This window comes from Cucumis sativus, chromosome 5 (genome assembly GCF_000004075.3).
Source record: "Cucumis sativus cultivar 9930 chromosome 5, Cucumber_9930_V3, whole genome shotgun sequence".
Lineage (NCBI taxonomy): Eukaryota > Viridiplantae > Streptophyta > Magnoliopsida > Cucurbitales > Cucurbitaceae > Cucumis > Cucumis sativus.
The window spans coordinates 20,397,931-20,422,274 of NC_026659.2; the positions used below are offsets into that span (position 1 = coordinate 20,397,931).

At 28.7% G+C, this 24,344-nt stretch overlaps 1 protein-coding gene across 1 annotated transcript; it reads right to left on the reverse strand.

Moving 5' to 3' along the window:
- Positions 1 to 6,613: 6,613 nt before the first annotated feature.
- On the reverse strand, positions 6,614 to 7,467 carry LOC101217439 (zinc finger protein 5). The gene has a single exon (XM_004143776.3). It carries the CDS (start codon positions 7,440 to 7,442, stop codon positions 6,948 to 6,950), a length of 495 nt encoding a protein of 164 aa, XP_004143824.1. The 5' UTR covers positions 7,443 to 7,467; the 3' UTR covers positions 6,614 to 6,947.
- Between the last annotated feature and the right edge of the window lie 16,877 nt (positions 7,468 to 24,344).

The following is a 24,344-nucleotide window of genomic DNA, read 5'->3' on the forward strand; positions in this document are numbered from 1 at the left end:
TGTTAAGTATTGTTACTCTGGAAAATTCAAGGACTAAAGTGCTGCAAAAGTATCTATGCGATTAAAGCATGTTTTATTTGATTAAAGTGTATTTTATTTGAAGTTTAAGTAACCCAGTAGTGTGAGTGTTTTCCTTTAGAATCTTTCTTATGTTTGAAAGGTTTTCTTTAAACTATTATTGATTTGAAATGATAATTTCAAACTGAATGTGTTCAAAGAAATTGCAAATGAAAAGCTTATACTAATTAAAGAATGTTTTATGTGATTTCAATGATTGAGAAATACTATGGTGTTGAAATCATTAGTCTACTTCCTATCAATGTGCTAATTGTTATGTGCATATAAAGAATAAAGACAGCCATGCATAAAAGATGTGCTGATGAAATGAGGCGGGACAATATATAAAAGATGTGCATTGCGTCTTGGCTTGAGCAAAAAGGAATGGAACGGGATATTCTTGGATGTTGGTGATAAGAAGGTCATCTCAATAGTCTAAACGCGAGATGATAAGTCTTTGCATGAAAAAGGATTTAGGTCCTTGGTGAAAGGAATATGACTTGACTAATGTGTGGTTACGTGAAATATATGTGAAATGTGAAATGTTTTCTTCGAAAAAGATACGATGGGTTAGTTGGATGCACTAGGACATTTCTACTAGGTGGACACCCTCATAGCACCCTCATCACTCTCGCTTCATTAATATAATAGAATAAATACACAGAAAGTCGGGAGAAAAGAGTTGGATTTAAGCCCACAGAGAGTTAGAAAAAAGCATTGATATTAAAGCTATAGAACCAGCACTATAGTTTTTTTAAGAGCTTAGATCTACTCGTTCAAAAGTCCACGGTAACCTGAATGTCTTCCCATAACTTGGTATTACTTTTTTCAGTCCTCTTAAATATTCCGTTGTTTCTCTCCAGCCAGATAATCCCTAAAGCCACAACTATGGTGTTGAAAGTAATGGACCATTTTCTATTATATATATTAGTACTGCACAAATGTTTGCAGAGATCAACCATATTGGAGAAGTTGTGATTCCATTTCAGCACCGTTAAGATTTTTATCCATAAGCGTTTTGTAAAAGAGCAATGAATAAAAAGGTGATCCAAGTCTTGCGATTGGTTTTTGCATAGTACACACCAATTTGGACTGATATTCCAGGTCGGAAGCCTCTTTTGGAGCTTGTCGGCAATGTTTATACATTCATGAATCAAAGTCAAATGAAATTTTAAAACTTACATTTTTTTTTTTTGGAATATCGGATTTCTAGAGAGTTTTGTCAGTGGCTGAACTGAATTTCAGATGCTTCAATCGAAGAGTTCGCGAGGAGAGCCTTTTTTAACTGTGAAAATGTCAAACTTTCCATTTGTGTTAAGCTTTCAAATGGGAATATCGTCGTCCCTGTTAGGATTTGGAGCAATGAAGGTTGCTTTTATGCTGTCCCAAATTTGTACGTAATTCATGGCTTCTAAGGGGCCGACGAGCTTGAATATCCCAATCACGAGTAGCCGAATTCCAAAAATCTTTAACTCTTCCTTGTGGGTTCTTTGAGAGAGCAAATAGTCTAGGCACAACGTTCGCAAGAGGAGGGTTATTGTTCCACAGCCCATTCCAGAAGGAAACCGAATCACCATAAATGAAGAGTTAGAGGAGAGTTTATGTGAAATATTATGTATAAGGGGTTTGATGTGAACAATAATATTTATATGAAAGGTATTTTGTGAAAATGATTTCTTAACCTAATGTGTATTCATTTGTTACTAGTCATTTTTCCTCTATTCAATATTTTTCAAGCTAAGCAATAGATTTGGTTCACTGGCACAACTCTCGTACATGTTCTAAAATTAATGGTTAAGGTTTGTTGTTACAGTTTAATGATCTTGATAACCAAATCAAAAAACATATCAAAGTTCTAGTAGTATTTGGGCTATCTATATGAAGAAGCATACCTTACCATGTAACTTAATTGTTGTCCTGCTGATGATTTTTTTCTCTTTTTGCTAGGGTTTGAAGAACCCTTGAGGTATATATGTTATCTTAACTCTTCTAACTCTTCATTTATGTTAACTTCTAAGTCTATTCTACCTCTTGATTTATTTAGAATGTTTGAATTAATGTTTCAGATTTGAACCTACTTTAAACTCCTTTCCAACTTTTTAAATATTCTATATTGTGTAGTTTGTTGTTGAATTACAGTACTATTCTTAGATATTTAACACTCTAATGTCTTTCTTTGCTAAGGTAAGTGAAATGTTACTATTTATATTGTGTGTTGGTTTTAGTATTTTGACATCTAAAATAATCCAATTGTGTGTAGTAGTTCTAGTTGTTTTCATCCTGATAAAATATTTGTAAGAGAATATCAAGTACTTCTGCCCCATCATCTCAACTAAGATCAATTATTGGTTTTGATCGATTGGATCAATTAAAGAGTTTTCAAATGATGTTTTAACAACTAAAACATAGGTTTTTTTTAGGATCAATTATTATTTAAAAGCAATTAAGAAAATTTACCATCAATTTCTTTAGGAATATACCTTTTAGATCTTAAAGTTGTTGTTATTATTATTATTATATTCTGGTCCTATAAAATATGAAGTAATGTCAAACCTTAGACTATCATTCGTTTTATTTTTTGTGCTTTTTAACTTTTATAAACTCAACTTTAATTCATCCACTTTTTTTTAAAGTAATTGTCATCTAATCTTTATCCTACCCATGTTAATTCATAATGAATAGTGCTATGTTTGGCAATCAATTTTTATAATAAACACAAAACGTGAAGTTTTATAAAAGTTTAAAAAGTTTAAAAACACAACAACAACAACAAAAGAAAAAAAAAAAAAAGGGAAGTTTGTTGCTTTGTTCTTATGCATTTGAAAGCATTTAAACTTTTGACAAGTAAAGGCCAAAAGAGAAAGGGTGAGTGAGGACTTGTGAAAACGCAAACATAATTATTAAAATCAGAAACTAGAGACAAAATTATTATTTTCACATTTAGATCAAATTTAGCTATATTTCTCAAATAAACTTTTGGAATCAAATGAATGCTAAATATATAAAAACTAGTTTGGTATCCTACATATATTAAAAAAAATATTACAAAATCGATTTGCCTAAATTGATTATGAAAATCAATACCACAGGTTTCACTCCAAACATCACCTTTAGTTCCTAACTATTTGCAATTGGGATGCCTTTTTTCCATGTAAGTCTGACTAAGTCCATGAATTAAGAAATTCAGTGTCCCTTAATTATTGTGAACAAAAATGCAGCTTTTTGTTTTCAAATTCAGCGTCGGATCCAATTAGCTAATGGTAGGGTTTGCCAATTGTAATTATTAAATAAATCTTTAAAAGCAACCCTCGATGCAAGACTTGTAATTAAACCAACTTAGCTTATAAAATAACTTTCAAATTATAGATTAATTTAACCTTGGTGAAAAACGAAGAAACTAAATTTATAATTTTAAAACTTTAACAATTTAATTAAATTAACACTAGGACTAAATTGGTAAATATAATCAAGGTTTATGTTGACTGTTTACTGAAGTTTAGCACAACATGGAATGATACTAAGAACCAGTAAAATTAAGCAAATAAAAGTGAAGGACATGGAGAAGAGAAAAAGAACACTGAAAGTTTTAGTGGTTCAGCTCCAATAAGGAACGAACTTTGAGAATAACATTCAAACAGCTCTCAAGTTTATGTTCAAGTAAAGCCTTTACCAATGCATCAGTTGCACTATCAGATGAAACTTCAATATTCCCTTCATCAACTATATCTCTTATAAAATGGATCCTAACATCTATATGTTTGGTCCTCTCATGATAAGTTTGATTTCTTGATAAGAAAGCAACACTTCCTTTTTTTTTAATTTTCGACTAACAACCAATTCCTTTGACATCTCATGGAGTCAAATTTCTTCCTTAAAAGCATCAGTCAGTGCGATTTATCCTGCTTCTAATGTTGAGAGAGCAACCACTGACTAAAGAGAAGATTTCCAGCTCACTGTATTTCCATAGAACATAAACACAAGACCAAATATAGAACTGCGTTTATCTTAGTCAGTAGCATAATTTGCATCAACGAAACTAACGAGTACTTTTTCATTGTTTAGGTGTTTAGTATATAGCAACTCATATGACATAGTTTCTTTCACATATCTTAATATTCACTTGGCAATTTCCACAATGCGGCTGTCTCCATCGAGCTGTGTGTCCGTAGCACAATTTGTTTTGGAATTGTTTATCTGCCTTAGGACATTATCTTGGAGATACAGAATGATTAATAAGAAGCCAAACAACCAATTGCAGAAAATGAGGCTCAAGTTCAACCAGGAGGAAAATGGGACTGCCCTTTCCCCAACATTCATTGTGCCGACGACGTTAGGACGCTAGTGGAACGTAAATGACTCTCCTAACATTCGAGTAAACGTCAGAAGAAGGTTTTTCCTGACGCTACGTCGTGCAAACTATCCCCGACGTCATCTTGTATGTATCGGAGGAAGACCTATTTTTCAATGCAAACTGTCTGCCAGGAATAATAATTTGCATAGTACACACCAAATTGTTTTGATTCCAATTCGAATTAAAAAGAATTACAGGAAAAAAAAATTAAGATAATTTGGCGGCGGACGACATAATTCAACAAGTCCACACCTACACAGACAAAAAAATAAATTTAGATAATATAATACTAATATCACTAATAATGCAAAGTAAACATAACGTTAAAGTTAAAAAATACGTACCGCAAAGAGTACTAATTTGAGTTCATACATCTCTTACATGGACACCTTATTCGTTTGTAAGAATCAATGCGAAACTTGACAATCTCTAAAAATTGGAACTCGTCCTCTCTATACTCAACCGATAACTTATTTCTAACTTTCATCCAACTCTTGTCCATTGTTAAAGACCTAAAACATAAATACATTTGATCAATTAGTCCTGTATTCCTCCTATCAAACTCTCAACTTAATTAGACCATGAATAAGCCATGCCAAATCCTCTGAGTCTTTTAACGGAAACTAAGTTCAAACTACAAAGATTACCATAAATGTACCATATAGCTAGAACAAACTAACCAAACACCCTACTATATCTAACAAACTAAAATGAGGAGACTACCATAATTGCAAGATAGCCCTAAGAAATCAACCAGAAATTTCTAGTAGTGCTTTTATTGAAAGTTCTACTAAAATTGGTGGGTTGAATAAAAAAAAAAATTCTTTTAAAAATAATAAAAGAAATGTAAACTATTTACATCTTATTGAAAAAAATCAACAAAAGCTCTCTAAACTTATTTTTTTCATAAACAACAAATAATTTGTCAATTTTTTTTTGTCATTTTTACAATTCTCTTTAAAAGAAACTAAATTTAAAACAATAAATACTAGTTTAATTTCAAGGTTCAATTTAATGTGAATTTGAAACTTAAAAGGCAAATTTCCAAACATAGGCAAAGAAAAAAAAAAAGTACAACTATATTTATCAAATTGAGCAAAAGCAATCAAATTTTTTCATTTGATTTAAATTTTTCTTGATACAATTTACAAATAGTTTTAATATTTTTGTTTATTAATAAGAATTTCTTAATTTAAAATCTCAATTGGTATCACTTAAGTGTCAAAACTGTTTTATTATTTTTTCAAGAATTTTCATTGAATGTATCCCAAAACTGGTGGGTGCCAAGAACATGTACAACTTTTTTTTTTGTTTACTATTTTCTTTTGGTATAAAGTGCAAAGATAAACTTGGCATGGACTACACAAAAAATGAAATTAGAGAAAAAAAAAGTAGAAATTTTGTTTAGGTTTGTTTAGAGGGTACAATTGGAATGCGACAAAATCATGCTCATAATTTAAACAATTTCCAATATATTTACAAAATTTATTAGAAACGTTCAAAACACGTTTGTAAAAGAAAAATTGGATCAAATAACAGGAACATTTAAGAAAAATACTGGTCATGGCACTTTTTTTTTGCATATTGTGAATATGAAAAAGTTAGTGATATTAGACGACAATTGTAAGACTATCGGAGGGTTATCAGACAGTAACCATAAAATTATCGACTTTTAAATTTACTAATTTTGCAATTTAGAAAATGTAGTGACGTGAATCTTATTATCATACATTTTTTTTTTAAAAATATACAAAAGTAATTTACCGTCCATCACAACTTCTCTTTATATTATTAATATTTTAATGCTTATTTTTTTTCCATTTCGTGAAATTTTTTACGAGATCATAAAAGTATCAATTTCCTTCTAATGTGACAACGTGGATATCAAACCCATAAATATTGATATGTCAATAGATATTTTTAACAGTCTTAATATAACAAGAAAAAATAAGTTGAATTTTTTTAAAACTAATTCTCTTAAGAAAGATTTAAGATGATGATATAGGTGAAATGTAAACCAACAAAAAAGAAATGGTGAAAAACGGTTAAGTATCCCGTTACTTGTAGAATCAAAATATTTATAAACATATAACAAAGTTTAAAACTAGTAAATGATAGATATCGATTAACTTCTACTTGGTGTATGTCAATTTATTAGGTGAGATTTTACTTATATATAGAAATAATGGTTAGTGAACAAAAGTATGTTGAAAAGATGTAATATAAACTAAGCAGAGTTTGGAATAGAAGCGAACCTCATAAATAGTTGAGGAAAACTAAGAAGCATTTCAAAAGAATCTTCAACAACGTAACTATTTCAGAGAAGAGAAAGAAGGAGAGAGGTTCAGAAAACAAAGGCCTACTACAGCTATTGAAAAACACAGATGCACGAACTAGATGGTAACGCTAACCCACACGGGCGGGCTATCGGGCATGCACCTAAGCTAAGACATGTCTATATTGTAATTAAAGAAAAATATCTAATTTTAGAACCAACTCCTAATACATACATTATTATTGGGCCATATTATTGTAAATATCAGAAGAATGGGAAGAGACGAAATTCAGGAGCAGAGGCAGGAATATCAGGAGAGGCAACAGAAAAATCATTGTTGGTACGGAAGGTGAAGCTGATGTGGGAGCCATCAAATTCATGGGAAAAATGGGAATTAAAGTAAGTTTGAAGGTAACGACGAAGGCTGGAGTTTTGTGCTTCAATCTGGAGTCTCTTCTGCTTGAGCCTCTCCTTCTTGTGGGCGTTTTGGTGACCGCCCAATGCTTGTGAGTTTGTGAACTCCTTCAAACAATACTGGCAGTGGAATAATGTTCTAGTCCTGACGTTTCTCATTGGTCTGTCATCGAGATTATCACACAGGCGGCGTGTGATGGAGGAAGAAGAAGAAGAAGAATCGTTTGATCTTCTTGATTCTTCTTTTTCTTCTAATGCTGGTGGGACGTTGATGAGTTCAATTCCGAAGAGTCTGAGCGGCTTCTTCTGGGAGGAGAGAAAATCAAAAGAGAATGATTTGTCCATTTTTGGAACTCCCAACTTTCTTCTTTTTCTCTTTTGAAGAATTTGATGAGAGTATGATTTGAATGGGTATATATGTAGTGTATGAGAAAGTACCACTATCAACTATATAATCATTACACCTTCCATTTTATTTGTATTTGTTTAAACAATAAAGCAACTAATATATTTGATTTAGGGTTTGTGGGGTAGGGAAGAGAACAGGACTTTACTTTTAATAGGAAAGTTAGAGAGTGGACTTTGGACACAAACAAAAAGATTTAGAAAGAGAAAATTTTGAGGAATCTAAAGGAAATGTTCCACACACAATAATTCATCAATCTTCTTTTCTTTTTTCTTTTAATTATCAATTAAAACCCAACTTTGGTTTCTCTAACATAAAACTACTGATAGTTATATCAAATTGGCTCATCAACTTTTATAAATTTATCAATCTAACTCAGCAAACTTAAAAGAAGAAGAGAGATAGAGACAAAAAAAAAATAAACCATCAATTTACGTTGCATTTGGATATATTTATAAAAGCTAGAGTTTAAATGAATACATCTATGAAAGTTAAGGGTTTGTTTTTTTCTTTTCCTCCCTCCGAGTCTAACGAATTTAAACCATAAACCTTGGAATTTTCATCCTAAAATTTATGTTTTGTTTTAATATAGTTATAATAAAAGTTTAGAATTTAAATTGATATATTTATGAAAGTGAAAAGATTTAAGTTGATACATTTATAAAAAATTATGACCTAGCTAATTTAGAATAACTATTTGTTTAAGAAAAACAATTCCAAAGTTTATGGTTTAAATTGATCATCATACTCAGAATTTACGGTTTAAATTGATATTTTTCGTTTTTTTTTTTTTGTCGGGAGAGAGAATAGTTGTTCGAGAGAGACAAACAAAATAAATACGGAAAAAGAGAGAAAAAGAAAAGTTATTAGAGATCATGTTATCCATGGAAGTTTACTATTTTCACTGTACAAATTGTTGTTTGTTACTAATTATTAATTTAAAATTTTCATAAAATGTGTGTTAAATGTAAATATCAATCAAAACCTATACCCTAACACAAATTATATATATAAGAATTCTTTACTCGGAATATATAACCAAAACGTGTATATAATCTTTATATTATCAATTTTTGATGTGAAAGGTTCAATTTTTCCACTCCAATCATACCCTAATCCAATATCAAGCAAAGTTCAAAATTTTCTTGCATTATATTCTTTGTAATCTTACAATGTAACCTTGTCTTAAACGACCTATGGACAAATGAGGGAGACTGCTTCTATACGCTATTATCATATATATATTCTTAACTTTAAAATTCGTATAATAGTATTAGTAAAAAGAAAAATAAATACGATCGAGTTCTATATATAAATATAGTATTGTAGTATACTGATTTTTTTTTTTTTTTGTTTTAAATTCTACTTTCTGCACATTACTCTTGCTATAAAATGAATAATATTATTTAAGAATGATGTGAAGTTCATAGATTAAGATAGCAGACGTACCAAATGGTAATTGAAAGTAATATATGCATTGTCAAATTTTCCAAAGAGATTTTCTGATTCTCTATGCACGCAATTGAATTATTTATATTAATTATATTATTAATGTAATAAATAATATTGGAATTTAAATCATGTCTAAAAAAACAAATTATAATTAATTAACACTAACTTATTCTACAATAGTTTATTATTTAGTGACAAAAAATTATTGAATAAATAATTAGCACCAACTACTGACTCATTCTACAATTTCTTTTCTGAGACATAGTAATTCCATATTCTTCAATTATTGTCTTTTTAAAATGAAACAAATTTATGAATAAAAAATGAGTAAGGATATTTGTTTCAAAATATGATGATCACTTAGAGGAAAAAACTTCAACTTTTACATCTAAATTTATTTCTTGTATTAATTTTTATCTTAAACCTTTGATCAACTTCATGGATTAGGACTCTACACTTTCGTTTTTTTATGTTACAAGTTTTATACCCTCTGTTCAATTATTTTTACTAATTCAACACTATCACTTTTAATAAACATTAATGTAAGAGACATTAAAAAAATCGTTAATTTAAGTAAAATGATCAAGTTTATTGTACAATTTTATAAGTTTGATTAGTTAGATAGAGTAACTTTGTTAAACTCACTAGTTTTAGTAATAATAATAAAAAAAATAGTTTCTTTTGTGAAAAGCTAATAATAATAATAAAAAAGATATAGAGTTGTTTTCTTTCTAATTTTATAAGTTTTTTACTACACATGTTTTATATTATTAGTTCAAAGTGTAGAAGCATACGTTTTGCAAAATTTTAAATGAAAAAGTTGTACATCTTTGATACCAAATTTTAACCAAACCAATCGTGCTTGATCTTGATCTTGATCTTTATGGAGTATAGCAACAGTAAATTTGTATCTAAGGAAAGAGTGTTCGTCTACAATAATTAAAGAGAAAGTTAGACATTAGTATTGTGTAAACCACATTCGTTCAGGCCAATAGCTAATTTATAAGGTTAGAAGAAAGAGAGAGGCCTACTCTTGGCACCCCTTGTCCTTATTTGTAAGTTTCTCGTCATTCTTTATTTCTTATCAAGTACAATTTGTGACTTGACTTGTTGTGGGTTGATCAATAATCTTCTCAAGTCGAGATGGATCAACCTAATATTCTTAATTACTAGATGTATGTAAGGCTCACTCTCCTTCTTAACATAGCCTAAATTGGATTTCTAGCCTTTTGGACCTATATTTGAGCTCGACCTTAGGGTCGAGATCGACTAGGTTTTCTTCATTAATTCTTAGACATGTCTTTATTTGTCTTCTTTCACCATTCTATCTTTGGTTTCTAAATTCACCCCTAGTACACATAAATAGTATGATTTTTTTTATATATGTGGTTAAGAGAGAACCGTTGATTTAAAAATTGAACTACACACAAAGAGATAAGATTAAAAGTTCAAAGCAAAAATGGTTACAATACAACAAGAATTGGAGTGAAAATTTATTTTTTTCTTTTTAAAAACACATTACAAGAAAAGGGGATCTCCCGATGCACAAAAGTGTTGGGAGTTATACGAAAAAGTGTCGGAAGATCCTCTCTCGGCGCATAAATGACTGTCAAGTCCGGGATCCGGAAAAAATTTGTCGAGGATGTATATTCATCTTCTCTTCTAGATTTATTCGACTCCTCTTCCATATTTTATTTCTTCTATTTTTATTTATCTTCTTTTTCTCTCTTTCTTCATCTTCTCTTTCTTTCTTCCAACTCCTCTTCTAGAATATCAAGATCGTTTGGATATCACTTGATATGATCTAAATGATTGCTTATCTAGTCAACACAATCAACACTATCGTTTAGCATTGTCAACATAATCGTTTAGCTAGTTTGAAGCCCTTTCACGTTGTTTAAAAAAAACTGCAAGAGCGGGTGAATATGATCTAAACTATCGCTTATTGTAGTCAACACAATCATTTAAGCATGACCAAAACAATCGTTTAGATTTGGAGTCCTTTTTCTATCGTTTAAAAAGAACTACACAATCATGCAGATATGATCTAAATGATAATTTAGCATGGTCAACACGATCATTTAGAATTGAAGCCCATTTTCCATCGTTTAAAAAGAACTACACGATCATATGGATATGATCTAAACGACCGCTTACCATAGTCAACACGATCGTTCAGATTTGAAGAATTTTTTCCTTCATTAGAAAAAACTACACGATTGTGTTGATACAACTTACACATACGATCGTGTATCATTTCCTATACAATCACGTATCATGATCATTTAGAAGAATAATAATTACACACACGCATCTGGTCAATTAATCGCGTGTTGATTGAGACATTTTTTATATTTTTCATTGTGAACTCGTGAACTTTTTCATTTTCAAAATTTTTATATAAAGTATAAATATTTTTTAAAAAACTCCTAATTATTATTTTTTAAAAATTTTATCTATTACAATTTCTCTCCAATTAATGCAAATTTTGAAAGCTTACAATTACTATTAAAGGGGAAGGTAGTGAGTAAAGAAATATAAACAATATTTTCCATCCATGTATTAACAATAAAATATTTTATTTTTTTTTCAAAAAAATAAAAAATATCATTGAAAATGAGGAAAGATACAAAATTGAAAAATGAAAAATATATAATTTTTCTAATATGACAATGAATAAAATATGTATAAATTAATTAATATAGTCTAAGATACATATGATTTATGAGGATGGAATTAAAATAATAAATAGGAAAAAGATGATATAATTAATATGTATTAAAAGATAAACTAATGATAATTGGTGGAGGCAAAAGTAATAGTTAAAGAGAAGATGAAGAGATTAGGGGAAAAAGAAAGAAAGAAAGAAAAGAAATGCATTGAGGGATGGTCCCGGCGGTGTCGGTTTCCCCATCCCATCACTTACACAAATAAAATATAACAAAACCGATCACCAACCCTTATTTCTAATTTCTTTCAGATTTTCTTTTACAACTTTGAAAAACGTTTTCTCCTTTTCTTTTTCTTTTTCCATTTCATTTTCAAAACATAAAAAATATGATTTTTTTTTTCTTTCAAACATTTAGAAACTGTTTATAAAAAAATATATGGAAAAGAAAACAACAAGTTGTTATTAAATAGTCTTTCATTCAAAACGTACTTTATCAAAAGAAAAAAAAAATTTGATTTGGTGTGGTTTTGTTTAAGAAATATTGGGTAGTTTTTTCCTTTCTTTTTCTTTTTTAACTTTGAATTGACTCTAAATGATTTAATCAAGGAGGCACGTGTCTCCCTCACGTTATCGGTTTTTATATTTTAATATTAATTTTGAAGTATTAGATTATAATATGTATTAAATTTAGCTTCATTTTGGGTGTATTTTACTTCTGTTGTTGTAATGGTTGTGTCAAATCTCATCTCCTACAGTTATTTTTACGAAATAGTTTTTCTTCCAAATATCAATAATTTTTTTTACCCAAATATCAAATTTCTTTTTAAATTTTAATAATTTCCTAAAAAGAAGATATAAAATTTCTTCCGAAATTTCAATGATTTTCCAAAAGGAATATAATTTGATTTCCTAAAAGTAAGACAATTTTTTAAATAGAGGAAAAAAAAAAAAAAACTCATCTATGGTATAACACTAACTTATTTTCTAGCCTTCGTTTGTTATCTAACAATTTTTTTTTTTTAACAAAATACAACAAAATCGGTATCCAAACTTTTTATTCTCTTAATATTTTTATTTTCTTTTTTGTATACAAATTTTAAATTTACATATTTACATTACAAAAAAAAAAATTATGTGAAAATTGTCGGTCTTTATTTATTGCTACAAATGTAGTGAATGTTATTGGGGCATCAGTGAAACGTTGAGATATTTTTTTAACATTTTTTAGTGTGTTTATTATATAATGTCTGGCTATGTAAAATTTATGGATCCGCCACTGAGTCCAAGTTGAAGGGCAGAGAAAGCTTGCGTTTGACCGATAGCTATTCATTACTTTAGGAGGTTAGTCTGAGTGAAGTGGACAAGAACCATGAGAAGTGCTTAGTGGTAACTTAAAGAGCTCATGAGTGAGTTTAATAGTAGCTTAGAACACTCTGGAAGATTTAAGAGGCAGTTTAGAAAACTCATAGAAAACAAAGTTTAGTGGTATCCGCATGGAAAATACAATGCTATTAAAATCTTTGCACTAGACTAAGTGGTAATAATGAACTATTTTCACTTTTGGAAAAGCCAAGAAAATGAGCCATCGTTGCCACTTTTAGTGTTATCGGTATTGTAAACAAATCAAAATGTAACGAATCAACAATGCGCTATTATGAGCGTATGTACTGAATCTATATAATTGGTTGCGTTCATTCGTCAAAATTAAGGTACGTTAAAAGCACATTCATGACTACTTTCACATCTCTCATCCCTCACGAATTGGAGTGTCAATGGTCTAACACCACACCGATGTTCGTTTTTTTTTTGTAGTTAGAATTTTCATTGTTCTATATTATAGATTCGCTATTGAATTTAAACCATTTTTTTTCCACCAATGACAACTAATAAGTTCTTCAATTGCTTTGCATAAAATTTAACCAAGCTCTAATTTTGTACTAAAAAGAGAGAAGAAAAACCAATGAAAATTGGGAAACAAAATCAAATATCTAGTTACATGAAAAAAAAAATACAAAAGATAATGAAAAATGATTATAAATCATAAATGAAAGAAAACATATATAATTGTAAAGAATTATCAAAAATATCAAATTGATAAAAATATGTGCTAACATAGAAAAATTTTAGATTCTATCACTAATAAACATTGATAGACACTAATATACTTTTACCAGTGACATTGATAGACAGTAATAGAAGTTTATCAGTTTATATCATTAATAAAATCCAAAATTTTGCTATAGCTTGTAAATATTTTAATGATTTTTTTTTCAAAAATAACAAATTTTACAAAATATTTACAATATATAGCAAATTCTATCACTGATAGTCATTGATATGCTATAATGATAGAATCTTATAAATATTTTAATTTATTTTGCTATTTTTAAAAATGTTCCTATTTTAATTTAGTTTACTATATTTGAAAATGTTCGTAGAAATATAACAAAATTGTAGATTCTACCAATGATACAAACTGAAATCTATCCACGATAAAATCTAATATATTTTGATATATTTTATAAATATTTTGAATGATTATGGTATAATTGAAAATGCATCAAAAGTAATTTAAAAACTAGTTAATTTTAATAAATTATTAGTGATTTATTTAGAATGTAAATTTGTGTTATTTAATATTGTTATGGGAATTTGGAGTAGATCCAATGGAGTGGAATAACCCTTTTCCTTTTTGGAATTTCTATCCTTTTAAATTTTTAATAATTAATATAAACTAAAGATTCATGCAATCATAATCCTTTACACTCTTTAATTTCAATTATTTTAAACTTTTTATTGATAAACAATCACACACTTGTCAACCTTCTCAATTTAGTATAATCATTTTCAACATCAACAACAAAATACAAAATAACAACAAGAAGATTGTATAATGATTATACTATAATCAATATGATCAAAATCCTAATCATTTTATATTTTTCATGGAAGTAAGGGCACAATCAAATAAACAAATCAACCTATATCTTTTTTCATACACAATTAATAGTTTTATTACTTATAATTAATATTGATATAAACAATATATAGTACAATGACATGATGATAATATATTGATTTATCATAGGTGAATGATTATTACAATTTCAAAATTGGTAAACTTTGAATACTATTATTAATATATAGTCAAAGCCAATGTGATCTTTAGTATGTGTCAGATTATATTATAAGAAACAAAAATTCTTCTAGTTTTCATTTTTCTTTCAACTTCCACATTATTTAATATCTTTTTTCTCCTTTAGATGATGATATAATATAACTTCTTTTTTTTTTTCATTCATCTACGTCTCTTTAAATAAACAAATAATATAATTTTAAAGAGATTAAAAATTTTGAGCATAGGTCAATGGACCTCAACTTTGTAAGGATGATCTAAGAGTGTGTGCATTTTATAAAAAATATAAAATATGGTATTTGAAAGAATATATATGTAACTATATATTCTCATCCTTCGCTATATTTACTTGTAAACACACGAGCGATGCACACAAATCGGTATATAAAGTAATTTTGTTTCACTACTAGTTCTAGAGAAGTTATTGTAAATGATAGAAGTGCTGAAAAATATTTATAAATGTAATAAAATTTTAGATTCTGTTAATGATAAATACTAATTTGATAGAATTTAAAATTTTTATATTTTGTAAATATTCTAGTTCATTTTTCTATATTTAACTAAAGATAAAAGATAAAATAAGAATTTATGAAACACTATTCTCTAAAAATGCTAAGCTACTACTCTTCTCTGTTCAAACAATTGTATTGTGTTAGATTGTACTATTTTAATAACTATGGTCTATATCACATAACCACACGTGAATAGATAGAAATAATTATGATCGAAAAATGATATGACTATTTGTTCAAACATATATGCTCCACTGCTATCAGATCACGATGTCATGTCTTAGGTTTATTGTTTAGATTATGTACTACACACAAAAAAAATATATATATATACACTAATTCATGTAATCATACCTCAATTCGAAATATCATGTAAATGAATGAGACAGTTGCAAATATATAGCAATTAAATTCAAAGTATTTACATATATATCAAAATTTTTAAAAAAGTTTACAAATATAACAAAGTCTATTCGAGTCTATCAATTTAAAAGTCTATCACTGATATACCATATTGTAAATATTAATCTATCATTGATTGATAGTAAAAGTAAAACCTAACGAAAAAATTAATTGCTAATAAACTTTGTTATTTATAATTTTTAAAATGTTAGGTATACCACTAGAAGTACTATCTACTATATTTCTCTAAATATGTTAGATTTATTTTAAATATAATATTATTAATGTGACCCATATGCATTATATACTATTTTATTTTAAAAACTAAAGTGCTTAAAAATATATGTAGCAGATCAGAAGAGCACACTGACAAACTCTCCCTTTGGATAAGATATATTTTTTAAGATAGTAACAACCCTAACCAATCGAAAGCAAACTTGTCCTAGTAAAATAAGGTCCATAAAAACTTTAAAATATTACAACAGAAATGATCGTAAGAATACATTTAGACACCGAGAAGATCAAAAGTCCAACAAACACAACCACAAATAAATCAACCATATAAAATCCTAAATTTATGAGGAGAACATGAATAAACTGACATCACACTGAATGAGAGGGATCTCAAAGACATGGAAGTAAGGTTAAGAAAGACTTAGAAGAATTCAAAGTATCTACTTATACCATCAATGTGCACCTTCTTTTTCGGTGGCTTGATCAAACTCCAAAGTTAAACATGTTTTGTTAGATTCATTTTAAATATAATATTATTAATGTGACCCATATGCATTATATATTATTTTATATCTCTTTTGGGTCTATTGTTTTATTAGGATCATTAAGTAAAAATATAATGTCTTAATTAAACACCATGATGGAGGTGTCTATAAATAGAACTAGATTGGTCCTCTCATTACCTTATTAAGTAATTCATTCTTCCCATGAAGAAAGCTAATTAAGTTCTAAAGGAAGGCCAAGTGAGAGAAACACAATTCCTTAACAAGATTATTCATGGATGAAAGAGTATGTTATTCTTTATCTAAATTTAATTTGTAAAATTATCTAGTTCAATGTTAGGATTTTATTGTATAATAATGAAACTAAAGTTTACATATGGTATCAGAGCCTTAATCGAGAATTTTTACGACATGTTTTCATCAATTATTTGAATTAAGATTATTTAATTATTAATTATCATTTGAATTAAAGATTCTTGAATTATCATTTGATTAAAGATTCTTTAATTATTGATTGTTAATTTGAATTAAGTTCCAAAGCTTGAAAAAAGAAAAGAAATTTAATGATGTATATACATATATATATATATACGAGCACAAAACTCACCATTGACCACAATACTTACCGTTAACCATATGTTTTGTTTTTCCATTGTTAGTTTTAATGTTTTCTTTAGAGGGCCGCCAACCATATATTTCATTTCTCCCAATATTAATTTTAATGTTTCTTTAGAAGGTCCTAATGTATTAAATCAATATTCTAATCCATAATTAATGGAATTAAAATCTAATGAAGAATAATGTATGATTATATGAAGGTTTATGAAATTATTGCAATATCTAACTGCAAATTGTGATGGTTGGCGGTAAGTATTGTGGTCAACACCACAATAAAATGGTGTTGCAGAAAGGTGTAATCATACAATAATGAATATGGTTAGAAGCATGTTAATTAATTTGTCTTTATTTGTGTCCTTATGGATGTATGCATTATGAACCGCTCAATATTTATTAATAAATAGGGTTTCTAGTAAGTCAGTTACAAAGACATCTATTGAGTTATGGACAGTAAGGAAATCTAGTTTAAGGCATCTGCATGTTTGGAGTTGTCAAGTGGAAGTAAGAATTTATAGTCCACGCGAAAAAAAACTGGAGACTCAAGAACAACTAGTGGTTTCTTCTTTATTGATTATCAAGAAAAATTAAAAGGGTAGAGATTTTATTGTCCTAATCATAGTATGTGATGAGTTAAAATTTGAAAATGTAAGATTAATTGAGAATGACGTATTAGTAGGAGTTTGGAACCACGTAAAGGGAATATTCAAGAAGTTAGGGTGAAAATTCCTTCATCTATAATTTCTTATCAAGTTGTTGTTCTTGTAGTTGTGGACTCTGTTAATAATCCACAAATTAATGGCCAAACACCACATAATGATGTTATAACAAATGAACCTGTTACTAAGAGACCACAAGAAATAGAGTTAAGAAGATCTGTAAGACAAAGAAGATCCACTATTTCAAATGACTATGTGGTTTATTTGCATGTGTCAAAATTTAACTCAAGTATTAATAATGATTCAGTTTCGTTTTCACAAGCCATTAAAAAAAAAAAAAAACTCCTAAATGGTTAGATGTCATCAAAGAAGAGTTAAAATCTATGAATGATAATAAAGTCTAAGACCTTGTAGAATTGCCTAAAGAAAGTAAAATAGTTGGGTGTAAATGAGTCTTTAAGACCAAACTTGTCTCAAATAGCAATATCGAATGACACAAGGCTAGATTTGTTGCCAAATGTTATACTCAGAAAAATGACGCTAACTACAAAAAGTACTTTTCTCCTATCTCGAAAAAGGACTCATTAAGAATTATTATTGCTTTAGTAGCTCATTATGAGTTAGAGCTTCATCAAATGAATGTGAAAACTATCTTTCTAGATAGGAATTTAGATGAAGAAGTGTTCATGGATCAACTAGAAAGTTTTATGGTTGAAGGAAAGAAACATATGGTGTGTAAATTAAAGAGGTCAATATATGGACTTAATAAGCTTCCAGATAATAGTATCTTAAGTGCAATGATGCCATCAGATCTTTTGGTTTTAAAGAAAACATCGTTGATCGATGTATATACCTAAGGATCAGTGAGAGTAAGTTTAATTATAATCCTTGTTCTTTATGCTTACTTACCAAAGATCTGACCATCTTAAGGTGATTGGATATTCAGATTCAGATTTTGTCAAGTACGTGGATACACGAAAATCTACTTTTGGCTATTTGTTCTTATTAGCTGAATGAGCAATTTCATGAAAATGTGATAAGCAATGTATTGTTACTGCATCCAGTATGGAGGTTGAATTTGTAGCATGCTTTAAGGCTATAATTCATGTTTTATGGATGCAGAACTTTATCTCAAGACTTGGAATTGTCAATAGTATTGTTAAGTTGTTGAGAATTTATTGTGACAATTTTGCAGTATTATAAAGGTGCTAAACTTATGGAATTAAAATACTTTGTTGTTAAAGAAGAAGTTCAGAAACGAACCGTGTCAATCAAACACATAATTAACACTAAACTTATGATTGTAGATCTACTAATTAATAAAGGATTGCCACCAAAGACATTCAATGATTATGTTAAACGAATAGGCATTAGTAGATATGACATCAATTATGTTATTTGACACTTTGAGCTCATTTTGTTGTTTCTGATTTTATCTCATGGTTCCATTCTTGTGATTTGTATATACATCAATGAATTATGTAAACCAAACAAGACATTGTCTTTGATAAAGACACTTATAGTTGGATCATTATTGATTATCTTTATTATAGATCATGTTAATAGAAGAACTATATAAGTTATACATGGAAGGGAGTATGTTAATGCAATGATGTATGACCGCCATGATTATTTAGTAGTTTATTTGACTTGACATAATATGTTATGAAGTCTAATTTTGTGCATTATGTCTATGAACGTATATGGTAAATAATGTCATTGGACCAAGTGGGAGAATGTTAGATTTATTTTAAATATAATATTATTACTGTGGTTCATATGCATTATATACTATTTTATCTCTCTCAGACCTATTATTTTATTAGGTACATTAAGTAAAAAGATAATGTCCTAATTAAACACCATGATAGGTGGTGCCTATAAATAGAACCTTATGGATTGGTCATCTTACTACCTTATTAAATAGTTCATTCTTCCCATCAAGAAAGCTAGTAAGTTCTAAAAGAAGGCCAAGTGAGAGAAACAAACAATTCATCGTGAGTTTTCTTTCTTTATGTTTGAGTGTATGATTTCATATTTTCTTTTCCTTGCTTGGGACGACCAAAAGCTAAGTTGATGATGTTTGATAGCACCGTAAAGTGCTATGTCTTATAGTTTAAAATACACGAGATAGTCATACTTAGGCATCAAATCTCTTATTTGTTAGGAAATATTTAGGAAATGAAAGAAGTCAATGATGCAAAAACGACTCAATTTTGAGCTAAAATGAGTCAAAACAAGCAAAATGAAGTTAATTACAAAAAATGCTCTTGTCATCGTTACCATAGTGTTGTGGCGTAGTGCTTGGCACCATTTTTCTAAGAGCTCCGAAACAAAGTAGAGCTGCAGTGCCATCCTTAGCAACATAACGTCTAACCGCAGCACCACATCCCCATCTCTACCACTACAACGCCCATGATGGTTATGCATTAGCACGAAGTCGCACGTACCTAGTACTATTGCAGTGGTACGAACTTTGGCATGCAAAATTGCAGTGGAATGAACTTTGGCATGGGCGTTTGCATGCGCCTATGCGCAAATTTGGCCAGCCACTTGAAAGTAAATCCTCTTTTACTTGTATTTTTCCATAATCTCCAATACATCCGTTACAACTCAAAAAACTCATTAGTTAGGGCAAATTCAATTGTAAATTTTCTCTCAAATTCATCAATAAAACTTCTCTAAACCTTTCTTTGAAGATGTATTTGATGTTCATCTTTCTTCTTGATGCTACTACAAAGATTATGACGAAAACTAAAATTAAGATTTTCTTGTGAATGAGTTTTAGTATAATCTTTTTTGAGAACTCATGTTTTGGTTTGGTTGAATCACAATCTTGGTTTGTATGATTAATTTTTTTGTTTGAATAAGTCATAAGAGCATGAATCTACTAGAGCATAATATTATGAATCAAGATTGTAAATTGATAATTTGTTCAACACTATATTATCAAGGTTATGCATTAGCATAATAAGTCATAAGAGCATGTTTTTGGGTTTTAGTATAATCAAGATTATGGATCAAGATCAAAATTCATATTAATATATCTTTGAATCAAGATTGTAAATTGATAATTCTTGAATTGATTGTAAGCATATGTTTTTAATCTTTTCTTGTATGATCCATTCGAATTCAACTAAATATCTCAAGACTTTTCTTACTTTTGAATGTTACAACGTTGAGAAATCACAAACTTAAACAATGAATGGAAACTGCTAATATGAAAATGCATTTGATAAGGTATGAATTTCGATGCAAATATTGTTAATTAAATTAGGTAAGTTATGTTTTTGAACTAATTAGTTGTAGATTGATGTTAATGGCAATTTATGATCATTCAATAATAGAAAGATTAACTAAAACCACCACTTCCCAATTTGTTATTAATTGTGAGAAAACTATCTTTTGTTTTCATTTTTCTTTCAAAACCCAAAAATATTTTACTTTCTTGTTACTTGTTTCTTTTCTTTTCTTTGCATATTAACATTCTCTTTTCTTCAAATGGCATTGTTGCTCATCATCATCTTCTAACTCACTGTATCTACCCTCTAGATGTGAGACTTCATCTCGTCAAGACTTAAGCTTTCCTAAATAGTTGTTGTTAGTGATTAGTCACGTTAAACTCTTCCTATATAAATAGAATTCCTTCTAACTTGATGACTTCTTAATAGTGTAGACTTTAGGTTCCTCTAAATTAGCAATGCAAATTGATTGGGTACGTAGTAGTCTTTGGTAAACCACTCACACAAACAACAACCATATACATAGATGAATAATTGCTATAAACTTGCTATAAACACCGACTCTTCTTAGCACAAGGATGAGTAAAAATTCTCAAAACATTTGCGAAAACTCCAGCACAGAGAACCCCTTGAACTTAAATAGCATGATAAAGTAAGGAAAGAATCCTTAGAAGAAATCAACATGAAATAACAAAGGAAATAATCCAAGCATAGTCAATTTCCTGAATATCATAAATATGGAAAGATATAATTTGCAGGATACGAACCTTTAAGAAAACAACTGATACAAAACCATATTGAACAACTTTTGAGACAACCAAAATGAACAACTCGAGAATAAAAGCTAAATAGCTTAGAAATATATTTAATCAGGGACACTGATCACAATCTCATACAACGATAACAATAAGTCGATAATAATGAATAAGGATGAGTGTTTCCCACCAAGTTTTTCTCACATTCTGAACTTTTATCTAAATTCAATAATTCAACTCCATTATTTCAATCATTGTGTGTCATCCTACTAGTGCCTTTTATTCAACGTTGTGTTGAACAAATTTTAGGTTTTCTATTTGGTGGTTTAAACCTTAAACTCTTCCATTCGTAGGTTTCTTTAGCTAACAATTTCGTTTTTTGGTTTCTAAAAATTAAACATAATTTTTTTCAATTTTTTTTACTAGGGTTTGTATCAATTTTCAGTAGAAAAGTTGCATTCTTAGTCAAATTTGAAAAACTAATATTTTTCTATTTGATGTAAACCTATTAGGTTATTCCAATCTTTCTGTCTTTTATAAACTATGGTTTTTCAAAATTGAGATATAATAGTTTCTAGACCTATTAATGACTTCTAAATTTCACAATTGGACTATAAATTATACTTTTTAGAAATTTGCATCAAATGATAAAAAAGAAAATTAGAAAAAATCAGCCCATGCCATATCATTTTTGTATTGCAAATATGATAAGTAATTAGATATATATGAGATGACTAACAAATGACTATTAAAGGGCTATCCGCTTTTAAATCTGATATTTTTGTAATTTAAAAAACGTAGTGACATGAACCATATTATCATAAATGTTTTTGCTATTTTTTTTTTTGTAAACCCTCCTAATTTTTATCTCTATTGCTTATTTATTAAAAAACTCACTCTTTTATTTATTTCTCTTTTTCTATCTTCTTCACTATCTTTTTATTAATTTTATATACTAAACAACTATGTATTTCAAACGTCAATTTTCTAACTTTAGCATATCAAGTTTGAACTTCAAAACTCGTTTCGTTCCAAACCCAATTAAAAGAAAGTGATACCAAATATTGAAATAAAATAAAGTAGACAATAGTGAGGATTCCAAATGTTCCATGAATTTCAGAAAAAAAATCTTCCCATAAGGGTACTGATCCTTTCCTTTTTCTATCAGTACGATTTTCAAAGAACAAAATGATTTTGCCCTACTCCTACATATTAAAAAGAAATTAGTTGTCAGACACACACACCACTCACCACTTTAAAGTATTATTGACATTGACATGTTTGCTAGATCATAGTTCTAAGATAATGCCTAATTCAATTATTTATAACTACAATAAGATATGAGCATATCTTTCTTGGACCAAATTCATTCATTTTCAAAAGCACTTTAATATAATTCTTTTTTATTTTTCTTTCTAACCCAAAAATAGTTGTTCGTCTGACAGGGTTTTCAATTCCCTACAACACCCCATCTCAACAACAGCAAAGATTCCTCTGACCATTTATTTTTTCATATAAGTTCACTAAATTTCCAGATAAATTAATTGTTAAAGAAAACGATTTACAAAATTAATAAATGGTAGATCAAGAAAAAATGGATAATATATAAATAATTTGAGATAACCCAAAACTATAAGCTGCCCATATTAAAAGCTGTTAAAAGTGAATGTGTTTTTCGAGGTGTCATATGACATTGATCTTTTTCTAATTGAAAATTTTCTTTCAACAATCATCCTCCCACATGCTTCAAATTAGTATATTTTTTAATCATTTAATTCATTTGCTTATTTTCTTTTCTTTTGTTTTTTTCCACCATTACTTTGCTGTCTCTCTAGTGAATTTTTTTTTTAAAAAAAATGTTCATGAGATTCATGAGTTATTGCTCGCTTTTATGCATATCTTAAATGAAATTTTAGATGTTGGAATTACTGGGTCAAAGGTTAGGTAGAGATATTAATCTTTTAAGTTGATTAGTTGATTCTTAAGTCATATTTTACTTTACCTTCGGATGTTGGATGATTGTTTTGTCTAATATAATCATTGCATTTGTTCAATCATTTGCTATTATTTTTCCTAAGAGAGATAGTGAACTTATCCTTGTAATTAGGGGTCAATCATTGCAAAGTGGTTGGTGAAGCCTCCGGCTAAGACTTCATGTTGGGGTGATCGATATCTTTAGAGTACATTGAAATTATTTAAAATTACATAGAATTGACATATACACACACACACACACACGTTATCTTGAAGAGAGCTTATTCTTTGCATTATTTTCACCCTAATATATGTTATGGAAGATCTTAAATCAAATTGAATGACATACTGATATATTTTGCTAAGTTCAAATGCAATCAAAATAAGGAGACAGAAATATGGGTAGAAATTAAAACATACCCTAGAAACCAAATGGGTTTTGGAAGAGAAGAGGGACCCAAACTTCAAGGTATCTTAAAACAATAAATAAGTAAATACATGTTGTTGATGCCAAAAATCACACGATGATAAAAATTATCGTCTAAGTAGTTGCAAGACAAGAGATTAAAAGTTGACAATGTGACAACACACTTCGATACTCAAATTAGTATTGGGTTTGTGAATGATTAGAGAAGTTTTCGGGTGTGCTTCATCTCATATATATGCCCGCTTTATATATAATTGAG